The 15,638-nt window shown below is 35.0% G+C and overlaps 1 protein-coding gene across 3 annotated transcripts in view; it reads left to right on the forward strand.

The window, feature by feature from the left end:
* Positions 1 to 15,638, forward strand: part of LOC126467694 (uncharacterized) — a 424,429-nt gene that overhangs the window by 395,883 nt on the left and 12,908 nt on the right. The window contains exons 14-15 of one of the 3 annotated variants that reach the window (XM_050096485.1): positions 44 to 118; positions 10,852 to 11,006. In XM_050096485.1, the coding sequence (XP_049952442.1) occupies positions 44 to 118; positions 10,852 to 11,006 (230 nt within the window). Of the gene's footprint in view, positions 1 to 43; positions 119 to 10,851; positions 11,060 to 15,638 lie in introns of all 3 variants that reach the window. The other 2 variants (XM_050096487.1, XM_050096486.1) reach the window with 2 other exon arrangements.

The following is a 15,638-nucleotide window of genomic DNA, read 5'->3' on the forward strand; positions in this document are numbered from 1 at the left end:
CCATAAGTTGATGTGCCACTCATGATGCTACGTTTCATTCCAGGCCAATGATGTAGAGTTAGTATCAACAAGTTCTGAAAGTCGGCTATTTGTCTGTGAATATCCTGATTGTTCAGCTGTAAGTTTCAATGTACCTATCGAATTTTTAATACATTTGGCATTTACATCCATGTAGTACTTTTTAAAAATTTGTTCTAATTAAAGTACATAATTTGAAATCTTCACACCCTTTAGTCATGATGTCTACATTGATAGGATTATCAGCATATTCTTCTCATTAAATATGGATACCAATCAGATTTGAGAGCCCAGTGCAGATAATTGCCAAAGGCAACAATATGTTGATGTGAAAGTGCAGAGTAAGGTTCACAGCAGTTGAGTAGCTACTACACCTTAAATTTTCAGAATGTAATCATTTGTTAATGATACACCTGGGGTTGGGCGGGTGGAATTTTTCCTTCAATGAAATATGTACGTACTCTGTTGGGAGCTAAGAAAGATCTGAATTCCTTACTATTTTCTCCCCATTAGTTTCTCTTATTGTCCACTTGCCTTACACAGTTCCTTCTTGAGTTTTTACATTAATTTTATTGTCATTGTGTAACTGTCGCCTGTTCTTCAAACATGGTAACAGATCTGCCAGAATCGTTATGCGGGGTCTCACACTAACTAATAGTGACTGCATAATGTTTCAAGAGAGAAAGAAATCAAAATACTGCACAGATCATAATAGTGCCTGTGTTTCTTAAGTTTTACATATGTTATGAGTAATATCATCTTTGATCATTTTCCTTTGGTGGTCTTGTATTAAGGAAATTTTGGAATCGTATATCAAAAATCATGCTTTGATTCATACTGCATTAAATAGAACTACGTTTTGATGATAACTTAACTAATCCCATTGATTTAATCATTGTTACACATCTGAGACTGAGGAACAATAGTTCAGTGAGAATAAAAATGTGTACATAATGTATTAAGCTATCTTTCATCTTAAGGGAGGTAATAAGAGTCAAGAGATGGAGAGGAGGGAAGGGGTCAATGAGGTCATACATATGTCAGTAATAAAACCACCACACAGATAAAATTAGAAATAAAATTAGGTATAAGAACATAAAAATAGCTTAGATGCAAAGAGTGTAAGTCCAAAAACAATGATTAGAGCTGCAGCTGAGAGGTGTACAAAGTCTTCCATTGTTAGTACTCAGAATTTATACATATTGTTGAAATTTCGATGTAAGCTTCCATTTAATGAACAGTGCCATTGTAACCTTTGATATATGTACCTTGATAAATAATAAATGGAAAAACTACCCTCTGTGTTTTTGCTGAGAAGAGAAAAGTCAGCATTCATCATATAAAATATCACTATTCTTCAATGAAGAAGTACATTTCACAAGTGTCTCAATTGCAATGCTCATTTTGATCTTCTTTTACTGCTAGTAAACATCTGATTAACAGCACAGTTACTGGAAGAATTGAGTTTTCTTAGATGTTATACAAGGCTGAGTGTGATGTGGGCATGCCTTTCCTTGAAGAAAAATGTTTTCCATTATTAAATGCATGTAAGGTGTTTGGATAAGTAAAGAGAATGTGAATTAGGTTGGGAGAAGTACCAGAGTAGAAGGGAACAAGCTTTCAAGAATTATAAGAATATGCTCCAATGATTAAAGGAAATACCAACTACTAACCTCTATCTCCCACAATTTCTCATTTTAAGCTCATGTACATTAATCAAAATGATTTTGTTGTAGTATGTAATGAGAACAGGTTTCATGGGTTAAAGAAAGTGCCATCAAAATAAGTGACATCACTGGCATAGTCTGATATTTTGTATATTTTTTCAATAATAGAACTGTAGTTTAAATCTCTGAAGAATATTCCTTGTGGTCCATCATTTTACCATCATTAAATCTATTAACCAGACTTGTCATCAGAAATATTGTTTTCTTTGATCACTTCTTCTGCTGACAAGAGTAAATGTTCATTTCGCATTATACAGGGTGTCTCTCCTAAGAGTCACCAGTTGCATTTTCTATGGTGTTTCAAAAGGTATTTCCAATTTCCTTTTTTGCAATGTGCAGCTGGAGTCAACCCAAAGAAATACTGTTCATCACTTCGTTCATGTGTCACACAGTGTAAATGGAAAGCATCAGTTTGTGTGTCATTTGAAAAAAAATTATTTTTGAAGTGGAATTTTATGTGCTCTTTCTCTAGAGCTGTCCAAAATTTGTCTAGTGTGATGTTTGTTTTATTGACATGTGTTAACGGAGACAGTAAAACACAAAGAATAACCAGCAGCGACTGAGCAGCACTACTGCATGGTGGTAGCAGTCACCACGAGCCAGGGCGCTCCTGTAGCTACTGGAGTACTCGTTATTCTTAGTGTTTTACTGCCCTTTAATACATATTGATAAAAAAATTATTGCAGTAGACCTCTTTAAGACCACTCTACTGAATGAGTGCATAAAACTCTGTTTTAGAAATCCTTTTGCTTGTAAAGGGAAATGAACTGACATTTTCTGTCAATGTTCAGCATCAAGTTAGAGAGATGATGATAAATATTTGTTTGGTCTGACTCCAGCTACACACTGCAAAAACTGAACTGGAAATATCTGCCAAACACCACAGAAAATGCACCTAATGAGTCTTAGGAGGAACACCTGGTATAGTTGCAGTGCATTTGCTATTACACTGCATTTATTTTTATTTGATGATACCTGTCTTGATTATCATTACAAAATATGTCTTAACTGACAGTTTGGTGCTTTACATCTCCAACAATGTTAATCATCTGTAAAACTGTATTTCCAGTTATGTTATTTTTATGCAAATGAACACACCGTGATTAACATTGTACCTTGTCATGACTATCAATAGCTTTCTCATAATAAAAACAAAACGAATAGCTGGCTGTATGTAATCCAATTAGTGATACACAACACTCTGTCTGAATTGACTGTACTGTCAACGGAACATTAAAGTCTAATCTTTCTTCCTTTTGATATGCAATACTTCTGTCATACAATCTGTAATATTACATTCATACTTTGATAACCCTTTTGTTTTAATGTCAGCAAATAAGTTATAAAACATTACTGTAGCTGTGTAATTAATTATTTTTTAGACCCAGTAGAGCTTTTTGCCAAAATGCTAAAGATTATTTATTGCCCTAGAATTGCTTTCATTAATATTTGTTTCAAACAGTGTTAGATTATGTATAGCAGATTTGATAAGCAAATAATTGTTGGCGAAGGTTTTGTAGATGCCTGCAGGTTGACACTAAGATTGTTGAGATGCATGAATAGTTTTAAATGCATTGTTTGTTAAACCATTTTGGTAATGGAAGTCAATAACAAAAGTAGAAAGATTGTCAACAGTTGTCCTGTTATCTTTCTTATCATATTATTTAACAAACATAATTTTTGTAGTCTGACTGATACAATGTGTAAGATTTGCTGATGACATCGTATTAGTGGCAGAAAGTGAGCGGACAGTGAATAACATGCTGAAAGATCTGAATGAAGCTTGTGTGGAATATGGGATGCAAATAAACACAGCAAAAACAAAGAGTGTAGTCATCAGTACAAGACGCAGACTGTCCAATGTTAAAATAGGATAATCTACCATTAGCCAAGTAAGTGCATTTAAATATCTAGGAAGCACAGTAACTGAAGACTTGAGACGTCACCATGAGGTGAAAGCTTGAATTGTGATAGTGAAGGAGGCAGAAAGAGGAAGGTCTAAGGAAAAGGTGTGGCAAATGTTTTGTCTGGAGTGTGGCACTATATGGGGCAGAAACATGGACGCTGAAATGAGAGGATGTAAAAAGATTAGATGGGTTTGCGATGTGGATGTGGAGGAGAATGGAGAGAATGAGCTGGACGGAAAGAGTGAGTAATGAAAGAGTATTGGAAAGGGTTGGTGAGAGAAGATGTCTGCTGAAGGTTGTAAGAGAAAAAAAGAACTGGTTGGGACATTCATCGAGAAGGGAGTGCTTGCTAGCAGATGCTTCGAAAGGATTGGTTTGTGGGAGAAGACTGAGAGGAAGAAGGAGATAAAAGATGATAGACGACATAAAGGGAGGAGGAAATTTTGCAGACCTGAAGATGATGGCAGAAGAACGAACAGCCTGGAGAACTACCATGTGAAAACCTGCCTTTTGGCAGAACACTGATGATGATGATGATGATGATGATGATGATGACTGATACAAAACATCAGCAGTAATGAATGACATTAGCTGCTTGGCCTAGTCTTGAAACATGATCCCAATATAAATTTTTATTATGAGGAAACTAAGGCTATAATTAAATATAGAAAGGAAACGAGGGCAGAGTTCACAGGGATTAACTTTTTAGAAAGTATTTAGATATCTCTAATTCATTTTATTCCTTTTTCTGTTGAACTTACTCTACCTATTTTTTTAACATTCTTACAAAATAATGACAGGGAGTGCGAGTGGCATGCATCAGCTGCCCCCTCCTCCCGCATTCATACTCTGTACTCTTGGTGCTTCCGTCTGAGCTATTAGCTACGTATCTGATCTGCAAACACCCCCCCCCCCCCCCCCCCACACACAAATCATGCTCCCTACCCCTTTCTCCCTCTACCCATAACACCTGATACATCCCTTCACCTCATTTCATCTGTCGAATTGCAATCCCAGCATTGTGTCCAACCAGCACAATGTATGTGCACATGTGTGTGTGTGTGTGTGTGTGTGTGTGTGTGTGTGTGTGTATTCTACCTCATTAAAGATTACTTCCAGAAGCTAGCAAAGTTATGGTTCTTTTCTGTGTGCCCATCAATGACATTGTACAGTAATTATAGTATTAAATTTCTTAAGGAGAAGAGAACTTATTTATTCTTATAAGTTCACAATACTTATCTAGTGTTAAACAATTGGGTTGAGAAGAAGAATAGATTTGATAACATGAATATGAGTTAGAGCATATATTGAGACAGTATTAGTACTATTCCATTTCACCTAAGGGAGACAGCACAGTGGTCAAGGCAGTGGATACACATTTGGGAGAGTTAGCGGTCAGATACCTTTCTAACCATTCACCTTCAGGTTTTCTGTGGTTTCTCTAGATTAATTGAAGAAAATGGCAATATGGTTTCTCTGAAAAAACAACAGCTGATTTCCAGTTCAATGCTTGTTCAATCTGAACTAGTTCTCCATTGATAATTGGTTCATCACTGACAATTTATGGAATCCTAATCTTGCATACTTCTTTACTTTTCCCTGTTTTCTGTTGCACTTATGGTTTTTTTTTAATTGTTCATATTCATGTAAGCTTTAGTGACTGGTTTCCTTTGATAATAAAAAAATTGTATATACATGTCATTCTCATGAAGTAGTTCAGACGTTACAACTCTGATTTCCTGCCCATCATATTATAGCACATTTCTTACCACAAAATTCTGTTCCAGCACAAGATAGAAAACTAATGTGGCATGACAATTGAAATAGCTTGTCTTAGTTCAGAATCATCTTTTTTGTATTACAGCATGAATACATTTTATGTTTGTATGAAGAAGAATTGTAATTCTGAGTTAAATGAATGTCTCCTACACCATTCCATGGAAGACCTCCGTCCTCCCCATTTTCCCACGTGGGATACCCCCACCCCTCCTTGACTACTGCAATCGCCAGTTTGTAAATTCCTGAACTAAGACATGTAATTGTAGAGGCCTGAACAGTTAAACAAGACCTTTATACAGAAAAAAATATTTTAACCTCTTTATTTTCAATTTCTGTGGAGGGGTGGGCATTTTACAACTCCGGGTCACAGGCACCACCTTTTTGTACTTGTAGGCACTGATGATTTTTGTTCTCTAGTTTCTAACTATCAGCATTCATTCAATGTAAACTTACAAATTGTTTTGAGAGACGAAGAAAATAAAGTATTTGCAAAAGTAACAGGTGCCAGCAATACAGTAAATAAATAAAATAACTAGTCAACTTGAAGGCTAGTTTTAACATGGACTTCATGTCTGTTCATTTCTTTTTCAGGTCTATCAGATCAGTCATGGCCTATAGTTGCAGTATAATTTTAAATGTGCTACAGCTTTGAATTTCTGATATACAAAAAAAACCTGCCCTTCGGTAGCAGAAAAAAATTATATGAATGACAAAGGACTGACTTACAGTCCTATGTATTACTAGTTAAACACTTTCCCATATAAAATACCAGCCCATAACAGACACATGCAAAAGACATAAAAAGTAAATCTTTCAGAAGCTAATGTTTTTCAAGTTATAGATAGAGGGATTGGATAGAAAACTGTGAAAGATATTAGAAAATAAGGTATAAGTAATTGATTCAGGACTGTCTGAGATATAGACAAAAATGCTGTACGGAAGGTTGTCACTGGCTTACTGACTTTTTTATTTTCTAGTTGCTTTTGCCTACCACTGCTGAATCCTCAAGAGCTTAAGCACTTCCTATCTTATGCACGTGTGTGTTGCACTACTACCTCTGATGATTCCAAAAAATATTTTAATTTATTTTAAGTAGTGTGACTTTCTATTTTGGCTCCTTTTTCAGGTTTTATTTATAGTTCGATTGTATAATGAATGTTTAAAACCCTTACTAGTAAGGTGAGCTCTTAACATTTTATGAACTTGTATTATTATTATTATTATTATTATTATTATTATATTATTAATGTAAGAGGACTCACTAATGGGTAAGTACCCTGCAAACCACTGACTGAAACTGGAATAGTTTCTGTATTCAAACTACTACTTTCTGTTTTTGAATTTGGTGTATATGTGTATTAGTATTTATTAGTGATGAAAGTCAAAACTGAATACTAATAAAACTTGTGAATAGAGGAGACTCAAGGGAAAAATATGTTTGATAATACAGTTAAGTCTCTTCCATTTAGAATTTTATTAGTTTCTGTCATGAGTATAAATATTGGTAGGCCTAACAAGGAATGGGAAGGGTCATATATGAATGCGCAGAAAGGATGGAAAAGTTTATCAAAACACAGTAGTAATGTAAATGAGGGAATGACTAGGAAGTAACAATGTCATTTCATAAGTCATGGTTTGGAGTGATGTTTCCTTGTCTTCAGAATCTGTATAGATACTTTTCCTTTCCCATGTTTGTTCCTTATCTTCATCCTGTTGAAAGTGTTTTAGAAAATTCTGAATCTTCTTAAAACATTAAAAAAAATTGTGTGTTGGTGAATTATCATCTTATTATAAATCCTTCAGTTTACACCTCTTATCAAGTGAAGAATACTGTGATAAACTTTCCATATTCAAAATTTAAAAACTTTATTACTTTCATTTATTTGTGTATGGTATGCATGTTAACCTAACATTTTTTGAGACTAGAAGATACTCGTAGCTTGTGCTATGGAATAACTGTTCCATCACTAATTATTTTTAGAGTGCAGACTAAAAATCATAATAATGATTATAAGAACTTAAACAGAAATGTGAACATTAAATATCCTCAGAAGTACTTATATTGTGAATAATCCCTTGTGTTGTTATATAATTTAAATGAACTCTTGTGACATGTTCATCTAATACATGATATGAAAAAATACAAACAGTTTAAGGGAAAGAATTATGTCACTGATAAGCAACCATTGCGTGAAACTAAAGTTGTTACTTTTAATTGTTGTAACATATTTATGTACCACGGATATTTATTTATCAGGATAAAAATTTACTCCATTAATGAGTAATTCTCCACCCTGTCTTTCCTACTGAATAAAAGTTGATAACTTAGAAACTGAGTAATCAAATTTAATTGAAGAATGCTGAATATGAAAACATATGCAATACATTTGTTTATGCTTATGCAGAAATCAGAACTCCTGTATTTTTCTGATGGCCAAAGATGTAGAGAAATTTTATGGATTGGTACATATAATAAGATCCTGTATTCTCAGTGTTTTTTATAAAAATCTCAGCACAGTCTTTACTGTTTTGGGGAAAGTGATTAAAAGTGAAAAGTGCTGAGTAATTTCTGCTGATACATAGTTTTGAAAATTATACTTTTTTGGTCTGTAAGTGAAAGCTTATCTGAGGAAGTATGGGAGGGATTTTGATACAGTTTTTACTAATAGACAAACTGATGCATGTGGAGTAATGCTTGTGGGTGCACAAGATAAGCGTAAGGCTGGCCAACAGCAATGCCAGGGAGCTGCAGTGAAAGTTTCCACTGACATCCTAAATGACCTGCAATGCAGGATGTATTGAATATTAACATGAGAACGGATTGTTTCATAGAGAGTTAATGTTTAAGGAGTGTGTAGCAAAGTGCAGGAAAGGATCACACAAAAATTGTAGATTTTGTGGGGTTGGCATTGGAGTTGGACAGCCTGGTCGGATGGAATGTGCCACATTAGCAATGCAGTTTGGCAGTTGGCACTCGGCTGTAGCTTGCACCAAACTGTCAAGTTGGGTGGATTGGACAATGCTGTAGCTCGCAACTCCCATCATTGCCACAAGATGTCACACTGAGCATCAATTAAATATGGAACATACAACATTTGTGCCTCCTGAGAACTTTCCTGGTGTGTGTTGCTTGAATTATTCAAGTTTTATGAAAATGATGATGTTCAGTTATCTAATGCTGTCATCTGAATTTTAATCATGACTCTACACAGTGGGCCATAAACTTAATTACTGATACAACAGACAAGTCATGTAGCCCTAGATACTTAATGCTATGTGTTGCAAAGCTAAGATGGGTTGCTAGTTTGTTTATAAATTAAAAATCTTTTTTGTGCTCTAATATTACTATTTAATTTTACAGATGTGTTTCATCATTTACAGAAAAGTCACCTCCAGGGGAATTTTATTTATTTCCTGCCTGTCCTAACAGTTTCTACATTTTCTCTCAGAGCATCAAAGGTTAAAAGATGCATTTCCACTTCATTTTAAAAAATCCACTTGGAATAAACTTTAAAAAATTTACATCAAAATTTTTGGTTACTTTGTTTTTGTCTTCTAATCTCTGACCCCTTGAGAAGAAATGGAAACATTGTCAAGAAAGCAGAAAGTAAATAAAAAATTCACTGAAGATGCCTGTAATGTCATGTGTCAAAAAAAATGTTTAATTTATAAATGAATGTTTATATGGCTGTTGTGGAAAATAGTCATGTCAAGAAACTTGCTAATAAACACATTTTTAATAAATTATGGGATAGAGCTAAAAGGAAGGGCAGATCACACCCACTGCTGGAGGAAAGTGAAGGCAGACAAATATAAAAGGGGAGATATCACAGATGGTAGACAAAAACAATAGATCAGAGGTGATACATTGATAAGCCCTAGGTTACAATCCAGAGATAATAAGGACAGAGTGAGAAGTAATGATAGATTAGGGGAACAGAAATTAATAGTTCAGGTAAGACTTAGGATAGAAAAAAAATAGGTAAAAAGGGTCATAACAACTAAAAATATATATAATATAAAGTACAATGTAAAAGAGAAGAGGAGTGTTAACAAAGATTAAGTCTAGCTAAGGTGCAGATTTTCTCAAATCAAGGCTTGAAATGAAATCCTCTGTCTCTGATATCGCTCACACACCACTCACTGTTACCTTCTGTCCCTCTCCTAACCTCAGTAACATTCTAGTCAATCCTTATGACATTCCTAAACCATTAACCATACACCAAGGTTTTCTCAACTGAATTTTTTTTGGTGCAATAAACAGTTTTCATCAGATAATAAATGCAATGATACATAAATATGAATCTCACTGTGGCCAGGGGCAAGTGCATTGAGGTGTCTGTGTGTGTGTGTGTGTGTGTGTGTGTGTGTGTGTGTGCATGTGTGTACTTCCACTAGAGAAAGAGTTGAAGTTCGAAAGCCAGTACAAATAGTTTTCTGTTGCATGTTTGTATGAGCTACAAATCATTCAACTGTACATGAGTGGTTGCTTTACATATTATTCCACTTACAGCAATGTTACACTAATTGTAGAGCCTCAAATGGTTTCTCATTTGTAACGCAAATATTGATCAATAGGTGCATAAATCATCATAGTGTTATGTGATTATGAAAATTAAAATAAGGATGTAAGCTCAGGGTTTAAAATCCCACTGATCATATACTCATTAGAGTTGAAGCTGTAGTTCTGATTTGACAAGGACAGGGAAGTGCGATTAAGGGAAAACTTAGTCTAGGTGGGACTTTGAACCCTGCTCCTGTAGAGAAAAAGGCCCATGTTTTAACCACTTCACTATCTTTTTTGATGATGAAAAAAGAGCTTACTTGGCTTATCTGTTCACTGAAAATGTGTTTACAATCAGTCAGGGAATGTGAGAGGATATTAAAGAATAGTTTTGTTTATTGATTCTTTCAAAGAAAAAGACAGCAACCAGCCACTGTTAACATTGCCATTTATTGAAGTAGATATCACTGTAACTGGATCTGAAATGACAGGTTCATCTCCATATGGCTGTAAACATAAAATAAATGTGCATCTTGCGAACGGCCATCTGAAGATGAACTTGTCAATTCAAAACCAGTTACAACACTATTTGCTTAAATAAATAACATTTTTAAGAATGGCTGGTTGTTGTGTTTCTCTTTGAAAGAATGAACCTACATATTGTACACAGCCACAGTATCAAGATGTCCATGTTCAAAAAAGTAGCTTACAGTTTTGTTTTCTGTATTTTTTTACCCCTCTTGACCAAGATTTTCTTTCTGCTCTCTCTGATTAATTTTCTACTTTTCTTACTCTCTATTATGAATGGTTTACCTTTCGTTAAATTTGTAAATTTGATGTTATGGTGCTTCTGTTATGATACATATTGATAAGAGGTAGCACAGTTTAATTTAAAATATGAAATTTGGTGTTCCAGAGCTTCAACTCTCGTGCAGCACTGAATGGCCACATTAGAATACACGGCGGTGGAGTCTGTGGACGTTCTCCTACACCAGACAAACGACCATCTGCCAGCACCCCTCCTACACTTGCAGATATACTTGAGGAATTTCCCTGCAAGATTTGTGGGAAGTAAGTGAAAGCCTACCAATGTTAACCACATCTCTCTAAAAGATCGGCACAAGGTAAATTTTATCTACAATCTTTTGCCTGGTGTGCACACTCCCACCTGCACCAAACTCCATGAAATTTAACTACGACCCCATTTGTTTTGTTGACATCTGTTGTTTTTCATGTGAATAGTGTAAATGTGCAATCAGAATGGATCATGATTCAGCATCTCATTTTTGCACATTTCACTCACACTTTTGGATTTTCTCCCTTGGTGGTATATTGCCACAAAATGACAAGACAACAAAGTTATTAACCATCTGCGAGATTTCTAATTTCCCTTTAACGAAGTAAAATGTCATGCAAATGTGTGATAACTTTTCCTAATCCCAATTTAGCATGACCAAAACAGAGCCTATGGAGATATTAACAGATTTGTGAGAACTGGCCATATGCTCTTGTTTTTGTTAACTTTACAAAGCAATATGTGCAGTTAAGAATTATCATGCGCCACTAAAATAGAAATAATGTAAACTGATGTTTTGTCGTTGTTCCTTCTTTTCTTATTCTTTTTTTAAAGCTGGTGTGTATGGGTGACATGTCAAGAACTGGTGGTAGTTATATAGCACTAAGATTGATTACATATGACAGTATCCTCTTCTCTGTGTCAGTGATAGCCAAATCATGACGAATTGAACTTTTTTGTAGAACAGTAATATTATATGCACATTGCAAATTATTAATTTCAGTAATACTTTTAATGATGTGTTGAAGTAGTAGTATGAATCTGGCCTCAAAGCTATGGGTGGTAACGTCTTAGATTTGGTTTTGTGTGTGTGTGTGAATGAAAGAAGCATTACTTGTAAGTCTCCTGGGTCTCTCTCTCTCTTTTCTGTTTTTAACCAAAGAAAGAAAGCCAGAAAATGCTACGAAATGAAACAGAACATTTCAGATCATTCATGTTTTACAACTTGCAGTCTGGAGTTGGAGCTCATTAATGAATGACAACTTTGCGTACTCTGCAAAATACACATAGGAGAAAACCAAAAGGAAACCAAAATACAAAGAAAGAAATAAGAGTGCATTAAAACCCATGAAATATCTGAATTATGCTGAATTTGCTTTAGGAAGAAAAATGTCATAGCTGTTAACTGCATATATAATGAAGACACAATGTAATTACAATATTAAGAAAAATATCTGAAAAGATGGGAATGCCAACAGTATGACTCCTTATTACCATACATTTTGTGTGCTTATTGTGGTTAATCTTGTATGTGACCGTACATCTTAAAATGAATATAGCTAAAAACAGCTGACCAGTTGCAAAGGATAAAGTAATCTTTACCTAGGTTTCGATAGATTTAAATGTATCTTCTTCAGAAGGCGACCTGAGGACAATGAACATCATAATTTATATTAAAAAGTATGAAACATAAGTAAAAAATAGAGTTTAATATATATTAGGAGAATCTTGTATTACAAAATATGAGAAGGATTCCTGGTACTTACAGTATTACATTAACATGGAGTGATATGTCATTATCGTTTTTACAAACATCTGCATAGCTCCATTAGCCCAACTAAAATATAGCCCTGAGAATAGGGTTTGTCAGACAAATAAAAATAAGTACATGGAAGTTGGAGAGCGCATAAGCGACTGGGTAAAATCGGCCAGCATAGTAGCACTGCAGCCAGGGCAGGTGGCGCTCAGGTCGCGAACTATGTGCCGATTGGTGTACTGAAGCAACATGTAAAATATCCATATTAATTGCGTCCTTAGATAGAGTGACAATAAATAAAAGGAAAGCATTTAACACTCCCGTTATGACATTGTGGGAGCCTTAGGAACAATAACGTAGATACATATATCAAAAAGGCAGGTGGCGCTTACGCCATAAGTTACATGCAGTGGCATATATAGCCAGAATGTAAAAGTTATATTATCATATTAGTGAAGCACATATTGTAGATCGTATATAAATCAAAACTTTAAGAATAATCAGTAATGGCTCTTAAGACATAAATTACGAAACCTGGTCAACAATCCAGTAAATATACATTCTCAGGGAGCCAAGGTTTTAGAATAAGAGAAATTTACATGAGGGCCGATGTAGTGGCAGCCATACATCGTGAGAATACCACATTACATAAAAGGTAGTGAGCTTAAAGATTTGAAAGTGCATTATAGCTTCCTGAGGAAATCGACCACTGAGGTTATCAACATTAATGTTATATATTAAACAGTACAGGTTTAAAACCTTCGAAGAATTGTCTACAGGCAAGGTTCAACTGATCGTTCAGTATATCACCGTCTTTGAGCTCTAGATGTTTAAAAATAAATAACTCTTCCCACAGATCTAGTCTCCGTCCTTTGACTTGTCTGTGTAGGATAACCGTGTCTTCTAACTGTTTGGGCGTATGGCCTGCTATCAAGAGGTATTCAGCGAAAGTAGAGTTGTGAATATTCACTCCTTTTTTACCTAATAGATGTTCCTTATATCATGTTTTCACAGCTCTGCCTGTTTGACCAATATAGTATGAGGGGCAGTTATTACAGGTTAGTTTGTAAATACCTGAATTAGAAAACCAATCGCTGGCAATCTCTACTGACTGTATAAGATTACTTTTTAAACTGTTATCTGTAGAGAAGGAGACATTACAGTTATATTTTTTATTTAGAAGACGTTTAATCCTACATGATATGTTACCCAAGAAAGGGATGGAAATAAATTTTTTAGTTTCTGTGGTATCTGTGGGGAGGTTATTGCTCAAAGTCAAACAATTTTGAGAAATTTTCTTATTGAGCAGGTAATCGATCATATTCTGGTTGTACCCATTATTAACAGCGATTGCTTTGATGACATTCAATTCCTTCAGTTGATCCGCAGGTGATAAAGGGGTGGTTACCATTCGGTGAATGGCGGAATGAAAAAACGCCAGTTTATGAAATTTTGGATGAGTTGAGTCAGCAGGAATGACATTATCTGAATATGTTTCTTTGCGGAAGATATTGAAATGGAAGGTATTATCTTGTATGGAAATTGTTAAATCGAGAAAATTAAGTTCACGTTTATCATTTTGAAGTTCTTTTGTGAAGGAAATTTTTTCATGTAAACCATTGAAAGTATTGAAGAGCTGCTCTAACTCATGATCAGTGCCATCAAAAGTGATGAAAATGTCATCAACATAACGTGCATAATAGCGGATATTGTGGCGTAATTCTGAACTTGAATTGAAGAATGTTGTTTCCAAGCCATTGATGAAAACCTCTGCTAGAATACCGGCAAGGGGGCTACCCATTGCTAAACCATCTGGCTGTACATACATTTTCCCGTTAAATGTGAAATAATTGTATTTTAAAATGACCTTAAGCAAACCAATGAGTTCCGCAATCTGGGTTTCACTTAGTTTTTTATGCTTAAGAAGATTCTTTTTTACAAGGTCTATGGTTTCATCAACCGGGACATTTGTATAAAGGCTGACGATGTCGAAGGACACCAGTCTAGTGTCAGGTGTACATCTTACAGATTGAACATTGTTAATTAATTCCTTACTGTTTTTTACAGAAAAGTTATTTTCAAATGTGAAAGCATCTTTAATTATATAATGGAGGCGCCTAGCAAGAGTGTGATGTGTACTGCCTATACCATTCACTACAGGGCGGATCAGGTGATTTTGTTTGTGCAGTTTAAACTGACTTCTGAGTACGGGTGGTTTCGGGTTCATATTTATAAGCCCTTTCTTTTGAAACTTATTAAACAGGCTGACGGAATTAGTTAAAGTACGCCGGATTTTGTTTTGCAGTTCAGCAGTAGGATCTACAGTAACCTCAGTGATGTCGTTTTCCTCAAAAAACTTTACAGTCTTCTCTATATATTCATTTTTATAAGCCACGACAGCGGTGTTCCCTTTGTCACTCTTAGTGACTAATGCATCGTGCTCTCTAAGTTTATGATTAATGCTTTTTACTATACTATATTCGCCCGACTGCCTATTAGGAAGTAATTTAATTTCTTTTTCTATTATGCTATTACATTCGTAGGCACATTTGACTTGCTCCGTTTTCTCTAATTTCAGAGATTCTAAACCGATTTTTAGATCTACAATGAGATTACAAATAACTGGATATTTGTCGAGTTTAACAGGCAAGTTATATTTAAGGCCTTTACACAACAAGTCATTCTCAGCCTGCGTAAAAGTAATATTGGTTTTATTTAGTACTCTTTTCTAATTCAGGTATTCAGGTATTTACAAACTAACCTGTAATAACTTCCCCTCATACTATATTGGTCAAACAGGCAGAGCTGTGAACACATGATATAAGGAACATCTATTAGGTAAAAAAGGAGTGAATATTCACAACTCTACTTTCGCTGAACACCTCTTGATAGCAGGCCATACGCCCAAACAGTTAGAAGACACGGTTATCCTACACAGACAAGTCAAAGGACGGAGACTAGATCTGTGGGAAGAGTTATTTATTTTTAAACATCTAGAGCTCAAAGACGGTGATATACTGAACGATCAGTTGAACCTTGCCTGTAGACAATTCTTCGAAGGTTTTAAACCCGTACTGTTTAATATATAACATTAATGTTGATAACCTCAGTGGTCGATTTCCTCAGGAAGCTATAATGCACTTTCAAATCT

The sequence above is a fragment of the Schistocerca serialis genome, chromosome 1 (assembly GCF_023864345.2).
Source record: "Schistocerca serialis cubense isolate TAMUIC-IGC-003099 chromosome 1, iqSchSeri2.2, whole genome shotgun sequence".
Lineage (NCBI taxonomy): Eukaryota > Metazoa > Arthropoda > Insecta > Orthoptera > Acrididae > Schistocerca > Schistocerca serialis.